This window comes from Cygnus atratus, chromosome 3 (genome assembly GCF_013377495.2).
Source record: "Cygnus atratus isolate AKBS03 ecotype Queensland, Australia chromosome 3, CAtr_DNAZoo_HiC_assembly, whole genome shotgun sequence".
Taxonomy (NCBI): Eukaryota; Metazoa; Chordata; class Aves; order Anseriformes; family Anatidae; genus Cygnus; species Cygnus atratus.
In genome coordinates, this window is record NC_066364.1 from 56035148 (window position 1) to 56049594 (window position 14447).

Genomic DNA, 14447 nt, shown 5'->3' on the forward strand with positions numbered 1-14447 from the left:
ACTAGGCTCAGTTCCACGCAACTGTGTTCAAACACGATAGAGCTCTCATAAACCAAACAGCTTGGCGAGAAAAGGCTTTATGAAGGACGCAAAGCTGCCCCCTGGATTGACAACACCTGGGTGACAGCCGGCCCCAAGCAGCCGGTGTGGGGACGGAGCCTTCTGCCCCAAGAGGTGGCTACTTCTTCGCCCAGCTGGCGGAGCCCTGGGCAGCGTAGCCAGCAGCCCTCTCCTCCTTCTCCTCCTCGTCCCGCTGCCGGAGCAGCCTCCCCCGGTGTTTACGGCTCAATGGAGGGCCGGGCCGGCGAGGGCGCGTCAGAGCGGGGCGGGGACGCGGGGCGGGGGCGGGCTGGGGTCGGCGGGGCCGGGCCGGGCTGGGCGCGGTGGGTGCGCGCTGCCCCGCGGCTCTGGGGCGGCTGCCCGCCTGCGCCCCGCGGCATGGGGCTCGGGCTGCGGCCGAGCCCGCGGGGGCGGCGCTGAGCGAGGCGGGCGGCCCCCGCCGCTCCCTCCGCAGCCCCGGGGGGAAGAGGCCGGGCGGCGGCGGCGGCCGGTGCCCGCGGGCGGCCGGGGCTCGTAGCGGCGGGGCTCGGGACCCGGAAGCAGAAGCGGCGCCGGGAGGCGGCTGGATGGGAAGGAGCGGCGGCGGCGGCGGGCGGCGATGGGGGAGCAGCAGAGCTCGCTGAGCGCCCCGCCGACACCGGCCGCCGCCGCCGCCGCCGCGCCGCCGAGCCCGGCCGGGAGCCCGCGGGAGCCCGGCGCGGACGAGCCGCCGCTGCGGGAGGCGGCGGGGCCGGGACAGAGCGGGGAGCCGCCGCCCGAGCGGCGAGGGGCCGGCGGGGACGAGGACGAGGAGGAGCAGGCGGCGGCCGGGCCGGAGCAGACGGCGGCCCCGGCGGAGGAGGGGCCGGGGCCGGAGGGGGGCAGCGGCCGCCGCCGCCCCCCCCGGCGGCACGTGTACTGCACCGTGTACTGCGTGGAGAACGACCGGCCCGCCGCCCGCCGCGCATCGCCGCCCTCCCCCGGGGGCGGTGGTGGCGTCGGGCGGGCTCCGGCCCCGGTGACGGCCCCGCTCCCGGCCCCGTCGCGGCGCGGGGTGGCGGCGGGCGGCGACCCGCTGGCGGAGGGCGGCAGCGTGGAGGTGGTGGACTTGTACCTGCTGCCCGAGCCCTTCTCCGGGCTGATCGCGGGGGACTTCGGGCCGCTGCTGGTGCTGAGCTGCCGCGTGTGCCTGGAGGAGAAGCCCGTCAAGCCGCTGTCCTGCTGCAAGAAGGCGGTGTGCGAGGAGTGCCTCAAGCGGTACCTCAGCTCCCAGGTACGGCCCCTGCCCCGGGGGATCGGGGGTAGGGCGGCGGGCAGGGACCCCGGGGGAAGAAGGGCTTTTCCGTGCCGGGCAGGCAGCTGCTTGCTTGCAGGCTGCTGCTTCACCGCCGGTTTGCCAGCCGGAGTGCTGTTTCAAACCGAAATCAGCAGCTTGAAAGCCAGCCTCTGGCCTCGCTAGTGTTTCTAGGAGCTGGTTTAGCATCACAAAACACTCGGGCATTGTTTCCGCCACCAGCGTAGGCGTGCCCTAAACCCGGAGAGCAACGGGAGATGTCGGGCGTGTGGGAAAAACCAAACCAAACCGAGCCCTGTGCCGTACGCCTTCTCGTACGAGCTCAGGAGGAACATTTGCGACGTGCAGAGTGGACGTGCTGGGTGGCTGGTAGGATGTATTTTTACACCTGCTGGCCCCGGGAGCCGTGCCGGGGTGGTCCGAGCTCCAGCTGGACGGCGTGCCTCGGAGCTGGATCGCCAGCTCCAGCTCCATCGAGCACTATAAATAGATGGAGGGCTTCTCTGAGCAGCGGACATCGCACGGCTTGGGACGTGCGCGTGCCTGGCTGGGCACTGGCAAGCTTGCTCGGCACTGGGTAATGCTGGTGGCCTTTGTCCTAGCTAACACGAAACTCACTGAGGTGTTCATGGAACACATTCATAGTGTTTAGATAATTCGTAAGGGCCTTACGTGGGAACTGATGGGTTGAGAGGAGCTGGGAGATGTGCTTTTGTACATCTCCTGTAACGCTGAAATTCAGGAACGCTTAGCAAGACTTATGCACAAAGCCCTGCATGCTTTAGTTTGGTTTGTAGTCAAGTGATGAGCTGAAAACTTGTAAAGTTTTTAGAGTACGTTGCCAATACATGTTTGTGCCTCCTTGGTATTTGCCACCAAGGTCATGTGCCAGGATATTGTCTCACTTTGGAGATTGCAAAGTGGTGTGGCGTGAAGGTATTCATTTCCAGCTTCTGTAGCTGCACACAGCCTGCTCTACGTGTTGATATGATGAGGTGTGGTAGTCTTTTCCTTAATAAAACAGGTAGTAACATATTTTGGGAAATGGCCAGGCAGGATCTTCAGGCATCGCCCTCAAGAGACTTCCCTGTCTGTGGAAGTATTCACAGTTGGGTTAGGTGGGGCTTCGAGCAATTTGGTCTAGTGCAAGATGTCCCTGCCCATGGCAGGGGGGCTGGACTAGATGGTCTTTAAGGGTTCCTTCCAACCCAAAGCATTCTGTGATCAAATCTGAATGTCTACAGTGTAGGCATAAACACTGAATACATTTGGCTAGGCCCTTCTTTTGATCAGTGAAAAAGAGATGTTTTTAGAGTGTAACTTGTCTAAAATAATTGAAATACCCATAAACCTGCATGTTTTGTCCCAGTTGTTTTCTTTGAGCAGGAAGGGATGTAGGATCTCACCAGGCCTGGGAAGAAGGTGTACCAGAGCAAGATTCAGCCTCAAACCCAAAATAGCGTTCATTCTGAGCTAAAGCAATAGAGAGGATCGCTTACAATGACCCGACTGATCTATGTGATCTGGTAGCTAAAGCTGTGCCTAAGAACTAAGGTATAGCCTGGGTTTGGCTGGGCTCTTCGAACATGATCCCGTGGCTTGGTGGCTGGAACAGCTACTGGGCTTGGGAGCCAGGTAAATACCCCGTGAGGTGGATTTAGCATTGGCCAGCTGCTTTATGTACGTACGGGGATGCTCTCTTCAAGGAAGCCGCTGCTATTGCTGAGCACTCTGCAAAATTTATCCCAGAAGCTATTAAAAGGTCTATATGGCAGATAGCCATATTGATACACATAAAAGATGGAGCAGGGATACAAATGCAGAGAAAGAGAAGTCTGCAGCAAGGCAGCTGATCTTGAGATGGAGATTCATGGAGTGGTTTTGTGGACACACAGACTTTATTACACATGTTATATTCTGACCAGATAGAATTTTAGTTGCTTGATGTATTTGTTTGGGGAAAAGGGAAACCAAACACCCTCAAATATCCACGTATTTTTACTGTATCTCCCTTTTTTTGAGAAGAACAAGTGTTATTTCTTTGAGAAGAACAAGAAGTGATATATCTTTCCTTCATGCTGTAGAAGGATCCTGTGACCTGCCAGCAGGCCGAGGGAGGTGATTTTCCCCCTCTGCTCTGCTCACGTGAGACCCTACCTGGGGTACTGTATTCAGCTCTGGGGCCACCAGCACAAGAAGTACATGGACATATTGGAGGAAGTCCAGAGAAGGGCTGTGAAGGTGATCAATGGGCTGGGGCTTATTCAGCCTGGAGAAGAGAAGGCTCTGGGGAGACCTCATAGCAGCCTTCCTGTGTCTAAAGGGGGCCTACAAGAAAGCTGGGGAGGGACTGTTTGTCAGGGGGTATAGTGGCAGGACAAGGAGAAATGGCTTTAAACTAAAAGAAGGTAGGTTTAGATTAGATATAAGGAAGAAATTCATTACTCTGAGTGTGGTGAGGCACTGGCACAGGTTGCCCAGAGAAGCTGTGGATGCCCCATCCCTGGAGGTGTTCAAGGCCAGGCTGGATGGGGCTTTGGGCAACCTGGTCTGGTGGGAGGTGTCCCTGCCCATGGCAGGGGGTTGGAACTGGGTGGTCTTTAAGGTCCCTTCCAACCCAAACCATTGTGATTTTATGACTCATCCTGAGGATAGAGGGAGAAGGCCTGTCATATCAGAGGAATTTCTGGGAAGATGAGTGGAAAGACAGTATAGGATAAAAATAAAATCATCTTTGAGACTTAGCACTTCATTTAGTAATTTCCTTCCTAAAAAGAAAACTTAAAAGTTTGAAAAGAGTAAATGCTGGAAAGCTGGTGCTTCTCAAAAATTGTAACATTTTCAATTTGGATGCAGTCAACTTTGTGTAGGAGTGTACCTGAAACTGATGGGAGGAGAGTGGAAGGAGAGATAAGAAACAGGAATGCGCATTTAGGTCTGGTTTCTGTGTCAGAGAAGTAGCAAGCTGTGCCCTTTGTTTGAGAGGACACTGACTCCAAGTCTCTGGAGAAGGAGTGGTCTTTTATGCTGAAAACGTGGTGTATATTGGCAGAAGTGTAACACTTGAAAGAAATTGTCTTTAATGTCTATGTTTGTTTTACCTCTGAAGAAAGCTGGAGTCTTGATGATGGCTTCAGTGTGATTTCTGAAATGATGGTTAATGGAGTAGCCAAGTAAAAACCCTGTTAATGCCCTGTAATGTCTTCTGCGCAGATGTATAACTGCGTCAAAACTTCAGCCTTAGAGCACTTTATAGATCAGAAAATCAACTGCAGCTTTAGGTGTTATTGAAAAGAAGTTTATCTAGATGAAAATGCTTTGACTGCAGAGTTCTCTCCTTGTTTTACGGATGTGGGGGTAAAATGGGGACAGTTGATTTAGGAATGTTGCCTTGGGAAGGTCCTTAGAGGTCAAATCCAGTCTCTCTTATCACTGGCACCTTGCTGCATAATCCCTTTCAAGGATTTAATGCATGGTGTAGAAGCTTATCAGGTGAGCCAGCTCCCAGGCTGATCTGGAGCCTGACTTGTAGTAAGTGGCATAATTTTACCTCAGCCTCAGTTCAGTTATTCTTTCTCTGGGCCTTATACTTGCAGACCACTCAGGGCTTTTTAGGGTCTGAGTAAGACCACTTTATCTAATATTTTACAAAAAATAAAAAAAAGTGAATATCGTTTTGGACCCAGGTAAATTGAGGAAGGCATAGGTATGTGTAGTGGGTTATCGTGAATAGGGTTGTAGTTTGGGGTACAGTTGTGGGTCCTGCAGATCCCAGTCGAAGTCATGAGAAGACCCACCTCCAGGAGCGGATGCAGGCCAAGCTGCTGTGTTGGTACACTAGCTCACAAGCTCAATTGAGCGAGCGCAAGTGTTGAAGATGGCTGTGCTGTTTGAGGACCGTGGTGCTCGCGGAGACGATCTTACTGGGTGCTGAGGAATGTGCCTGGTTAGGCAGGAGCCAGAAAGGTGAAAGAACTGCTTCTTCAGCTGGTGGCTGTGTGCTTCTACTTGTCCTTGTGCATACAGCCTGTAACCTGGGAAGCAGGGGAAGAACTGGAGCGTTTGATCCTGCAGGTGTAATGTTGCATTCACAATTCCTTCACTTCACATCTTCCTCTACATTTAGCATTGCACCAAACACGGTTTATTCCAGAAGCTGTGTGCACGCACGGATTTGCTAAATGAGTGATTCACTTCCTAACCTCCCTTGGCTGCTTGTAAATCTGAGTCAGAGGGAGTATTTGTGCCTGGTTTTGCTTTTTGTGCGTATGTGTGTCTGGGTGGGGGGTTGTTCAGAAATTTTCTGTGCAAATGAACTAATTGCCATAGGAAGAAATTTCTCGTAAGAAGAGAGGGTGAAACCTACAGTTTAACTGGAGTGTTATATTTAACTTATCCTGCACTGCTAAAGAGGCTAAGGTTTATGTGTTTTCATCTCTCTAATCTGTAGACCTGAGGAGTGCTATTCAGAACAACAATCTCACTCCTCACTTTTCAGTAAATACTGAATAGACCAAAATAACATTTGCTCTTTCTAACATCTACAAAGTATGGTAAGTTCTTTATTAAATACATGAAGGAATATATATATATATATATATATATATATATATATAAAATAGTATTTATACTTGTTTTACTTTTCTTATAAAGTCACTGTAAATGTTTTATAGAAACCTTGGTGACTTGACTGCTTGCTCTTCTACCTCTGAATTGGGAAACTTGATAATCCAGTTTTGATCTTATGCTCATTAGCGATGCTTTATTTTGTAGATCTTGTAATTCTCTTGGAGCAGTAATTTCTTATATTAAAGGACTTTGGATGAGTTAATTTAAGCAGCCTACCAATCAGATATTGTGGTGCTTTAATTACAGGAATGCTAATCAGATTAGTGGATGTGGATAAATCGGAAGGGGATGTTGGGGCGGGGAGGGGTTGCAGCTGGCAATGCTCAGTGTCTGGCTGGCTTTGGTGGGACAAGAATCCTACTCTACTCTCCTGAGCATGAAATGCGGGGATTATCCTCCCTCTACCTGGAATCTGTTACTAGTTTTGCTCTGCCTATGACCTGAGATCTTGTTTTCAACCCCCTCTTTTTGGTGCGTGATCTTTCAGAAAGACAGGAGGGGAGGAAACAGCAGCAGAACGTTACAATTGGGATTTTTATGTGACGCGTGTGATGATGAAGCTGTGCTAGGAAGCAGAATTCAGGAGCAGGCTGTGTTGCCCAAAACTAGTACCAGCTTGGATCCAGAGGGACTTGACACCTGTGCACCTCTTCAGGTGTCTGATTGTATCATGTAAATGATATGCCTTCAAAGCTGTAGGTCTGGCTGCTGAAGGAAACCAGGCAGCAGGAATGTAGACACGGAGTGCTGAATCATCTGATTGTTAATGAGCTGCTTGGTGCCCTGACGCAAACCAGAGCTCGGGAGGGCCACTGTCATCCAGTGAGGGAGCAAATCTGTGTTTGCAAGGGGTCTTAATCCCAAAACGTGCTGTAATGCTAGCTACTGAGTTGCTGGGGTGGCTGCAGACTGGAGAGGTGAAAGGTGATCAATCAACCTGCTGTCAGCTAAAGTTTCAATAGCAGAGAGGCTTGCAAAGGAGGAAGAGAGGTAAAGTAGAAGAGAATATATTACCTGCTAGATTATAGGCTTTCTGAACCAAACCAGCCACTTCAGCCACTGTCAGGTAGATACTGCATTCCCGAGGAGGCAGAGTGGTATACATGGTCCCTCAGCTGTGGGTGATGTGTGAGCTACAAGAGTGCTCTGATTTTCAACAAAAAACAGCTTCTGAAAATCAGTCCCCTGGGTTCCTGACGTGTTGTATGCGGTGGCAGTGCTGAAATGCTGCTGTGCACCCAGCTGTCGTAGGAATAGTACTGCAGTTCAGGACGTACCTTCAAGGTTGTAAGCATTAGTCTTTAAAGTTGACTAGGCGCATAGCTGACTTCCAGTTCTGCAGAGTGCTTGTTCATGGATGCAGTGTGGGCCAAAGCTTAGGTCTGAAACAAAGTCTTACAAAATTAAGCATTGCTACAAATGCATTTAAATTAAGAAAGCTGTTTTTGAGCAGTACTTTTGAATGATAACACTGCCTACTCGTCCTAGCACAAGTAGACTAAGGTACTCTCAACATAACACCACTTTGTGCATTATGTCCATTTCCTGTGAAAAAGTAGCTTCAAACTTACTCTATGTGGAAAGCTTTGAATTCCTGTTGTTTGAATAAGTCTCTGCAAGATGCAGAGCTGGAATACGTGGCCATCCTTAGCCATGCTGTGATGGAAGGAAGGGGAAAGCGAATGGATGTTCTTCATATAGCTAAGAATATTTCCAGTAAAACTCTGATCTACAGGAACAGAGATGTTGGGAACAGAAAAGATATTACTGTCGTCTTTGAACAATTCCAGGAAGGGTTCTGCTAATGCAGCAATGCCTGAATTCCTGGGGTGAGGATAAATGGTGTCATGAAACAGCTGATGTTTATTGCAGAGTTGAATTTGAAGGCTAAAGACATCCTATTAACATGGAATTGCAGTGGGAAATGGAGGAGAACTGGATTAATTTTGAAGTAGAGTTTCTGTGAAGCAGAAGCTCCATGGTTCAGCTGCCTTCCATACCCAGTGTGTTGAGGCTCACTGGTGTATCAGTGGTGAAACCAGGCTGGCATTGGGACTGGTAGGCAGGCTGAGCCATGGGGAGATAGTGGCTCCGTGCCTTCCTCCCACTGTTCCTGCCAGGGGGTCCCAGGAGCCACGTCAGGCACAGGAGTGGACCCAGGCCAGGGTTTTTAAAGTAAAATGAATTGAAAACTGAACTTTTGGGGTTTAATTGTCCAAACAATGAGGAATCAAGCAGTTAAACGGGGCTTAGGAAGGTCTTGAGCTCACCTCTGTCCCATTCTTCTGTTTCTCCACCCAGAGCAACTGTTATCCCAACTGCTCTGGGGCCTCTTGGCCCTTCATTCCTCTCTTCTTCTTGTACAAATATCGTGCTTCCTGCTCTCTAAACCAGCCAGGATCAAGAAAAGTACGTATCTTAAATGGCCAGGATGCAAGTACATTGTCAAAATGATTAAGAGTTGTAAGGGATGTGATTTCTTCAAAAGAATTTAGACTGGCGAAGAAGGGCATTACTTACCCACCCTGTTATGCTGGTTTATCTGTCACTTAGTGTACTTCAGCTGCTTGAACTTATCTTTCTGTTGCTCTTTTTTTTTAATATTTTCTTTAAGAGTTAATTCAAAAAAAAAAAAAGAAATCTGTTCTTAGGTTTTCTATCTGCCAAGAAACAGTGACTTTTCCTGATACAGAAAAAAAGTGACAATTTGTCTAGTGACAAAGAGGCCACTTAACTTTCAAGTCCATTCTTAAGTACCTCGAAAAAAAACATGGTAAGGCAAAGAAACTATTGCGAACATAGAAATAACAGCATTCCTGCTGAACAGCCAGCTCTTAAAATGTGTGCTTCTCTAGTGTGTCATACATACATTTATTGTGTAGGTAAATAAGTCTTAGGAGAACAGTTGCTTATGGTAACTGACATAGGTAATGTAGGGGAAAAAAATCATATTAAAGAATTCTGGAGAAGAAAATTTTCTAGATTAACAGTGCAGGAGGGCAGAAGTCTAATAGTTTAAGCCAGTTTTAGAAGTGAAATTAAAAGGGTATAAAGGCTGCATTTATCTTAAAATCTGCCTGACTGCTTCAGTTGAAGATCGGTGTATATTTTCATTGACAAGCGTGTTGGGATGTACAGTTGCTCCTGTTTATTTACTTAATTGTGAGAAAGGCTGTGCACTTCCTAGATTACAATTTAATGAAAAGATCAAGAAGCTTCTAAAGCTATCACGCTTCCTTTTCCTTATGTGTTTGCTGTGTAATGCATTTACAGAACTGCAAGTATGTTTTCTGTAAGGAATATGAGGTTGAAAAAATGAATGTATCTTTCTGCTTGCATGGACTTTTTTTTTGACTGGTGTTTTTATTAAGTACTGTACAAATCATGCTGGATATTGTGGTGGAAAGCAGAGGGGGCAAGGTTTAACTCTCTCAAACCTAGAAATGCTGATGCCATCAATCTACCATTGATGTGAGTAAATGACAGCAAAGGCAGGTGCATCTCTAGTTTAATGGGTTTGGCTCCCTGAACTCCTGGGAGTGGTGTACCAGGTCATGGGTAGGATGGGGATCTGAATGACTGTGCCTTCAGCTGGTAGGAAAGGGAAGTCCTATCCAAATTGTTTCAGCTGCGATGTGGCTCTGAGGTTGCTCACACAATACGAGGAAGGAAGAAGAGCGAGAAGAAGGCTGCCAGGATGGGAAGGGCTTGATGATGTAAGAATCAGTTTGCCCCAGAAGGTAGGCTCGCCTGGGGTAAGCTTTCATAAAATAAAAGGGTGTTGTGAAGACTGGTGACCTCCATACGTAAGGTGGATCTTTGGTCTCTCTTTAAACCTGCGGCTGAGTTGCTATTCAGTTGTTCTGGTAAATAGTAGCCAGAAAGTGAAATGGGACTGGCTCTGTTTTCCTATTGAGTGGGTGGGGGAATAAATTTAACTTTAAGAAAATAAAAGGTAGCAATAAATAGCAGTGGATTTTAGAGACAGTTTAGAGGATGCAACTTCAGTACAGACATTCCAGGAAAATGACGGGTTAGTGTTTTACTGGCCTGCTGGAAGTCTTACACCCAGTAGGTAGCAGAGAAGGGTGGAGTAGGTAGATGTGTTGTGCTGTTTGTGGTACAATTACAGAGGTGCAGAGAGAAGTGCTTTTTTTTTTTTCCTGACAGCTAAAAAGAAGTACTTGACAGTTGTCATTACTATCGATGCTGTATGGGGTCAAAGAAATGGTGGAAGAGGGATTAACACGTTCAGCTGTTTAGAATTTGCTTGCTGTATGAATGCACTTTGGGGAGGGGACACCTTGTGCTTTTCCATGCCAGTGCACCTGTGCAGTGCCAGGTATAATTTGTCTACTCAGAAGTACTCCTTTAAAGGACTTATGGAAGCACGCGTGTAAACTGCTCAGTGCTTTTTCAAGTGCATATGCAGTTCAGTTGTGCAATAGCTTGGAAACTCTGCTTAGTTAACTTTATGGTATTAGCATGTGGCTTAAAAAGGGGAAAGAATGTGCAACTTAAAAATTTTTTGGAGTGGATGAGCCTGCAAAAGAGCAAACATGCTCCATAGTATTTAGACTCAAAGGGTTGAATGCCAGCTACGAAATGTAGGTGTTAGGTCTCCAGGGAGAGTTATGGTGGTGATAGTGTATTTTGTTGTAGTGAACAAATCCTACTCAGTAAGGCTAGAAAATCGGTTGTAGCACACTGCACTTCTGTCTAAATGTTGACTCTGTTAGAGATTTATGCGTATTGACGTCTGCATGACCATCTGGGCCTCAAAGCAGCTGAAGCAAAATAGAATATTAAAACCTGGATGTCTCAAAGGGTGCACGTATCTACAGTCCCCATTTACCTTATGTGTGATCTATGGAAATCAGGCAACCTCAGAAATCCTCACCCATTTCATAGAATCATAGAATATCCCAAGTTGGAAGGGACCCACGAGGATCATCGAGTCCAGCTCCTGGCTCCACACAGGTCTACCCAAAAATTCAGACCATGTGACTAAGTGCACAGTCCAAACGCTTCTTGAATTCTGACAGGCTTGGTGCAGGGACTACTCCCCTGGGGAGCCTGTTCCAGTTTGTATAACAGGAAGTAGATTCAGACTTGCTGCTATTGTATTTCTTAGTGACACTTAGCAGTAATTTTTAAACATCTAGAGATGTTCATTCTTTCAAGCTGTTTGCTGGAGTTATAACTTCATTTTAAATTACTGGCAGCTTCCCAGTCCAAGATTTAAACCTTCCTTGCAGTGAATTGTGACTATTACTGATGGACAGTCCTGAGTGCTTTTGCCTCAGCGAGTGAGGTATTTAATATTAGGGTTTGATTCAGTTTTTTTGTGAGATTAACTCAGCAAATCCTGCCTGAAGCATCTAGCAAGTAGTTCCTCATGAGAACCTCACTTAAGCCAAGGCAGGAGGAGACCTAGCTAGACAAGGCCAAGCTGTCACTTGTAGTAGATTAAGTATCTAAAATGAGTTCTGGATCTTATTCTTTTTCTTTCTATATCAAAAAGAGCAGACCTCTTGCTAAGGCAAACAGTTTAGTCACTTTTGCTAGCAGCGCTACTTGGCCCTTACTGTTTCTGCATCATCTGTTCCACCAACAGAGAAAGTGATCTGGATTAAAGTTAAGCTTTAGCAACTATTCTTAACTTCTTTTGTCAACTTAAGTTCCTGGTTGTCTCATGTACAGCCATGCACCAGGAGGTGGTACCGAATGAAGTGGCAGTGGCTAAGCAGGACCACTTACTCCGGCAGCGGTGGCAGTTTGTCAGAGCAAAAGGATTGAAGGGCAGCATGAGAGGAGGAGAAAGAACTGGCTTGAGAAGTCTGCACCTGGAGGCTTTCGCTGGAGCTTGATGAAATCAAAACTGCAGTTTGGTCACGTTGCGGCATCGCTTCCTCTTTCACCATCCAGACGGAAGTCACGGCTTGTCCAGCGCCCGAAGGTGCATCTGCACCCACAGCTCTTGGACAGATGTAGCATTGTCCAGAGCCTTTCTCAGAGCCACCCACAGCACTGAGGTTTCCATCCAGCCCAGCTGGTACCCTTTTGTCTCTGCTGCTGTCCACCGGTGGTTTGTTCCTGTACTGTCGTTAAACAAGAAACTCTCGATTAGCTGGAATTTTAAAGCATCCCCAAGTCACCTTTGATATAGAACAGATTACCCCTAAGGCAGTTTTACCAGTGAAGTTTTTCATGTGAATATTCTCTCAAAGGGAACACCTTTTTTTCAGTCTTGCCAGTGTTTCAAAAATGTTAGTTTACTGCTGTCAAGTAGTGCCAAATATTTTCTTGTGGGTTAAAGAGGTTTTTTCCTCCACGAGAGCACTCTTAAAAGAAGTACCTTGTTCCTCTCTGCCTGTTGAAATAACACATGAATAAAGATATAGACCTCAAAATGATGGAAAGATGACTTCTTTAAGTTATAAAATGCCTGAGGATTTATTAAATTCAATGTCTTTTAAAAATATACAGTATAACAAGGTACAGCACAGTCATGAAAGAACCAGTATGCATGAGATCTTTGCTTAAGAAACTCTTTGCTCGTGAAGGTTGTTCTTGAGCTTGGTCGTACAGTCTGTTGGTACAATTACACAAAATAAAAAGACAACTGAAACCAATTAATTCCTACTCCACTATATTCTTCTCCACTCTAATTAACTTAATTTCCGTAAGCATATTGCTTATGCTTTTGACCCATAAAAGTTTTAAGCCTATTTTTACAACTAATGTAGAAATTTTTTAAGCTTTATGTAATCCACACTTCTAGCATTTACACTGGCATGAATGGTCTGTATCTTTCACAAACTAGAAGCATGTTTCTTACTGAGCAGCATTGAGATACTTGTTTGGGTTTATTTGGGTACGGGGGGGAGACATGGAGAACATCCCTTTTCCTTGTCTCAATAATGACCTGGCACCAGATAGTAAGCTTTCTGACACTATCTTATCATTCAGCTTCTGTACGGAGTTTTGATCTTAGGAGAATTTTAAGCTTTATTGGTCATGATGATGAAAGGAAACAGTGAGGATGAGGTTGTTTGAGCAAGCCCTCAGCTGGGCTCCTTTTTGAGACTGGGAAAAAGCTTTCTGTTCTTCAGAGAAGCAATGCTTCTTGGAGGTCCTGCAGCAAATTTGATTCTAAATGGTTATCTCTTCTTTCTGTGTATTTCCTCTAATTGCACGTGTTTCTTTTGCTTTCTCTTCCCTTTCCTTAACTAGGCTGTTCTCAGGCTTTGTAGGGGTATAATGAAATCAGATGCTGTGGCATGCTAGGATGTATGATTAGAGGTCAATAACAGCATTTTCATTTTTTGAGTAGGAGTCTGCCTTGCTGTTGGAACATTAGTAGGAGGCAGCAAATCTGGGTTGATGATGACCAAAGATGCAAGAGACTGATATGGTGGAGTCACTGAAAAACTGAATGCAATTTGAGGATGTAGTATTGAAAGGAGAGTAATGAGGCATTGTGTTTGGTGAGGCTTTGTCGGAATCCCAGGCACCAGTGCTTAAGAGTGGCAGGAACGAAGGAGGGTTGAAAAGGGAAAAGTGCTGTTGTGCGGATGTGGATCTGTTTATTTTAACATAATGAGAACTGAGAAATGTCCATTTTCTCTAACTGCAAGGGTGTGGGTGAATGGGGGAAGACACCTACAGAAATTTTGGCACAACACGTACTATAAAAATTGCAATGAATTAAGATAGGCTGGAAATCAGCATGTATCTGTGGATTAGAGATCTGGGAGCTCCCTTGCAGTCCCCGTGGGCTCAGGAAGAAGAGTGCAGTACCTGAGCTGATCTCAAAGCCAGCGCCTGCAGTTCCATCAAAAGGGACTCTCTGTGTGGCACCATTAGGCACCAAGTTTGTCCCGGTTGGATGGGAAAGCCTTCTGCGCTTCTGTGGGTGCGTTCTGTTAAATGAGGAGATGACTGAAGAGGTTTGCCTATCTGATGTTACTCTCTTTACTCACTGAATGCAGTGAAGAGTTTTCTAATACCCAGGGCATATTTGCAAGTAGTGCACTCAGAACAGTGCTTTGTGTACTGTATGTCTTTGGTCCGTTAGGAATTTGAAGTCACGTCTTTCACACCAGTTTTAGGAAAACTGACTTTTAAATAAATCTCAAAACTGTATCTTCAGTACTGTTTTTGGTTCAACTGATCTGGCTGAATCAGAGCAACTTTGGAGTCAGTTCCCCTGGCTCCCCCCACTGAGGAGAGACTGACTGCTGTTACCTGTCCTGATACCGACTACAGAGGATGCCTTTGTGAAATAACTCTCTACGGGAATTCGTGCAAGCTGCTGTGTAGAGAAACTCGTGATAGAATGAACAATTACCAAAGACCAGTCGTTGTTTGTTTTAGTTTCCACAGATTGCTTTTATGTGAAAACAAAGACCAGAACAGATGGTTAAGGTATCAAAAAAAGCTATGTAACATTGAAAAGCAATCTTTTTTGGGGGTGTTTGGG

General features: G+C 46.8%; 1 protein-coding gene across 1 annotated transcript in view; it reads left to right on the plus strand.

Moving 5' to 3' along the window:
• Window positions 1-658: 658 nt before the first annotated feature.
• RNF217 (ring finger protein 217) overlaps window positions 659-14447 on the plus strand; it is a 54191-nt gene continuing 40402 nt past the window's right edge. The window contains exon 1 of the mRNA XM_035538662.2: window positions 659-1312. Within this exon, the coding sequence (XP_035394555.2) occupies window positions 659-1312 (654 nt within the window). The remainder of the gene's footprint in view (window positions 1313-14447) is intronic.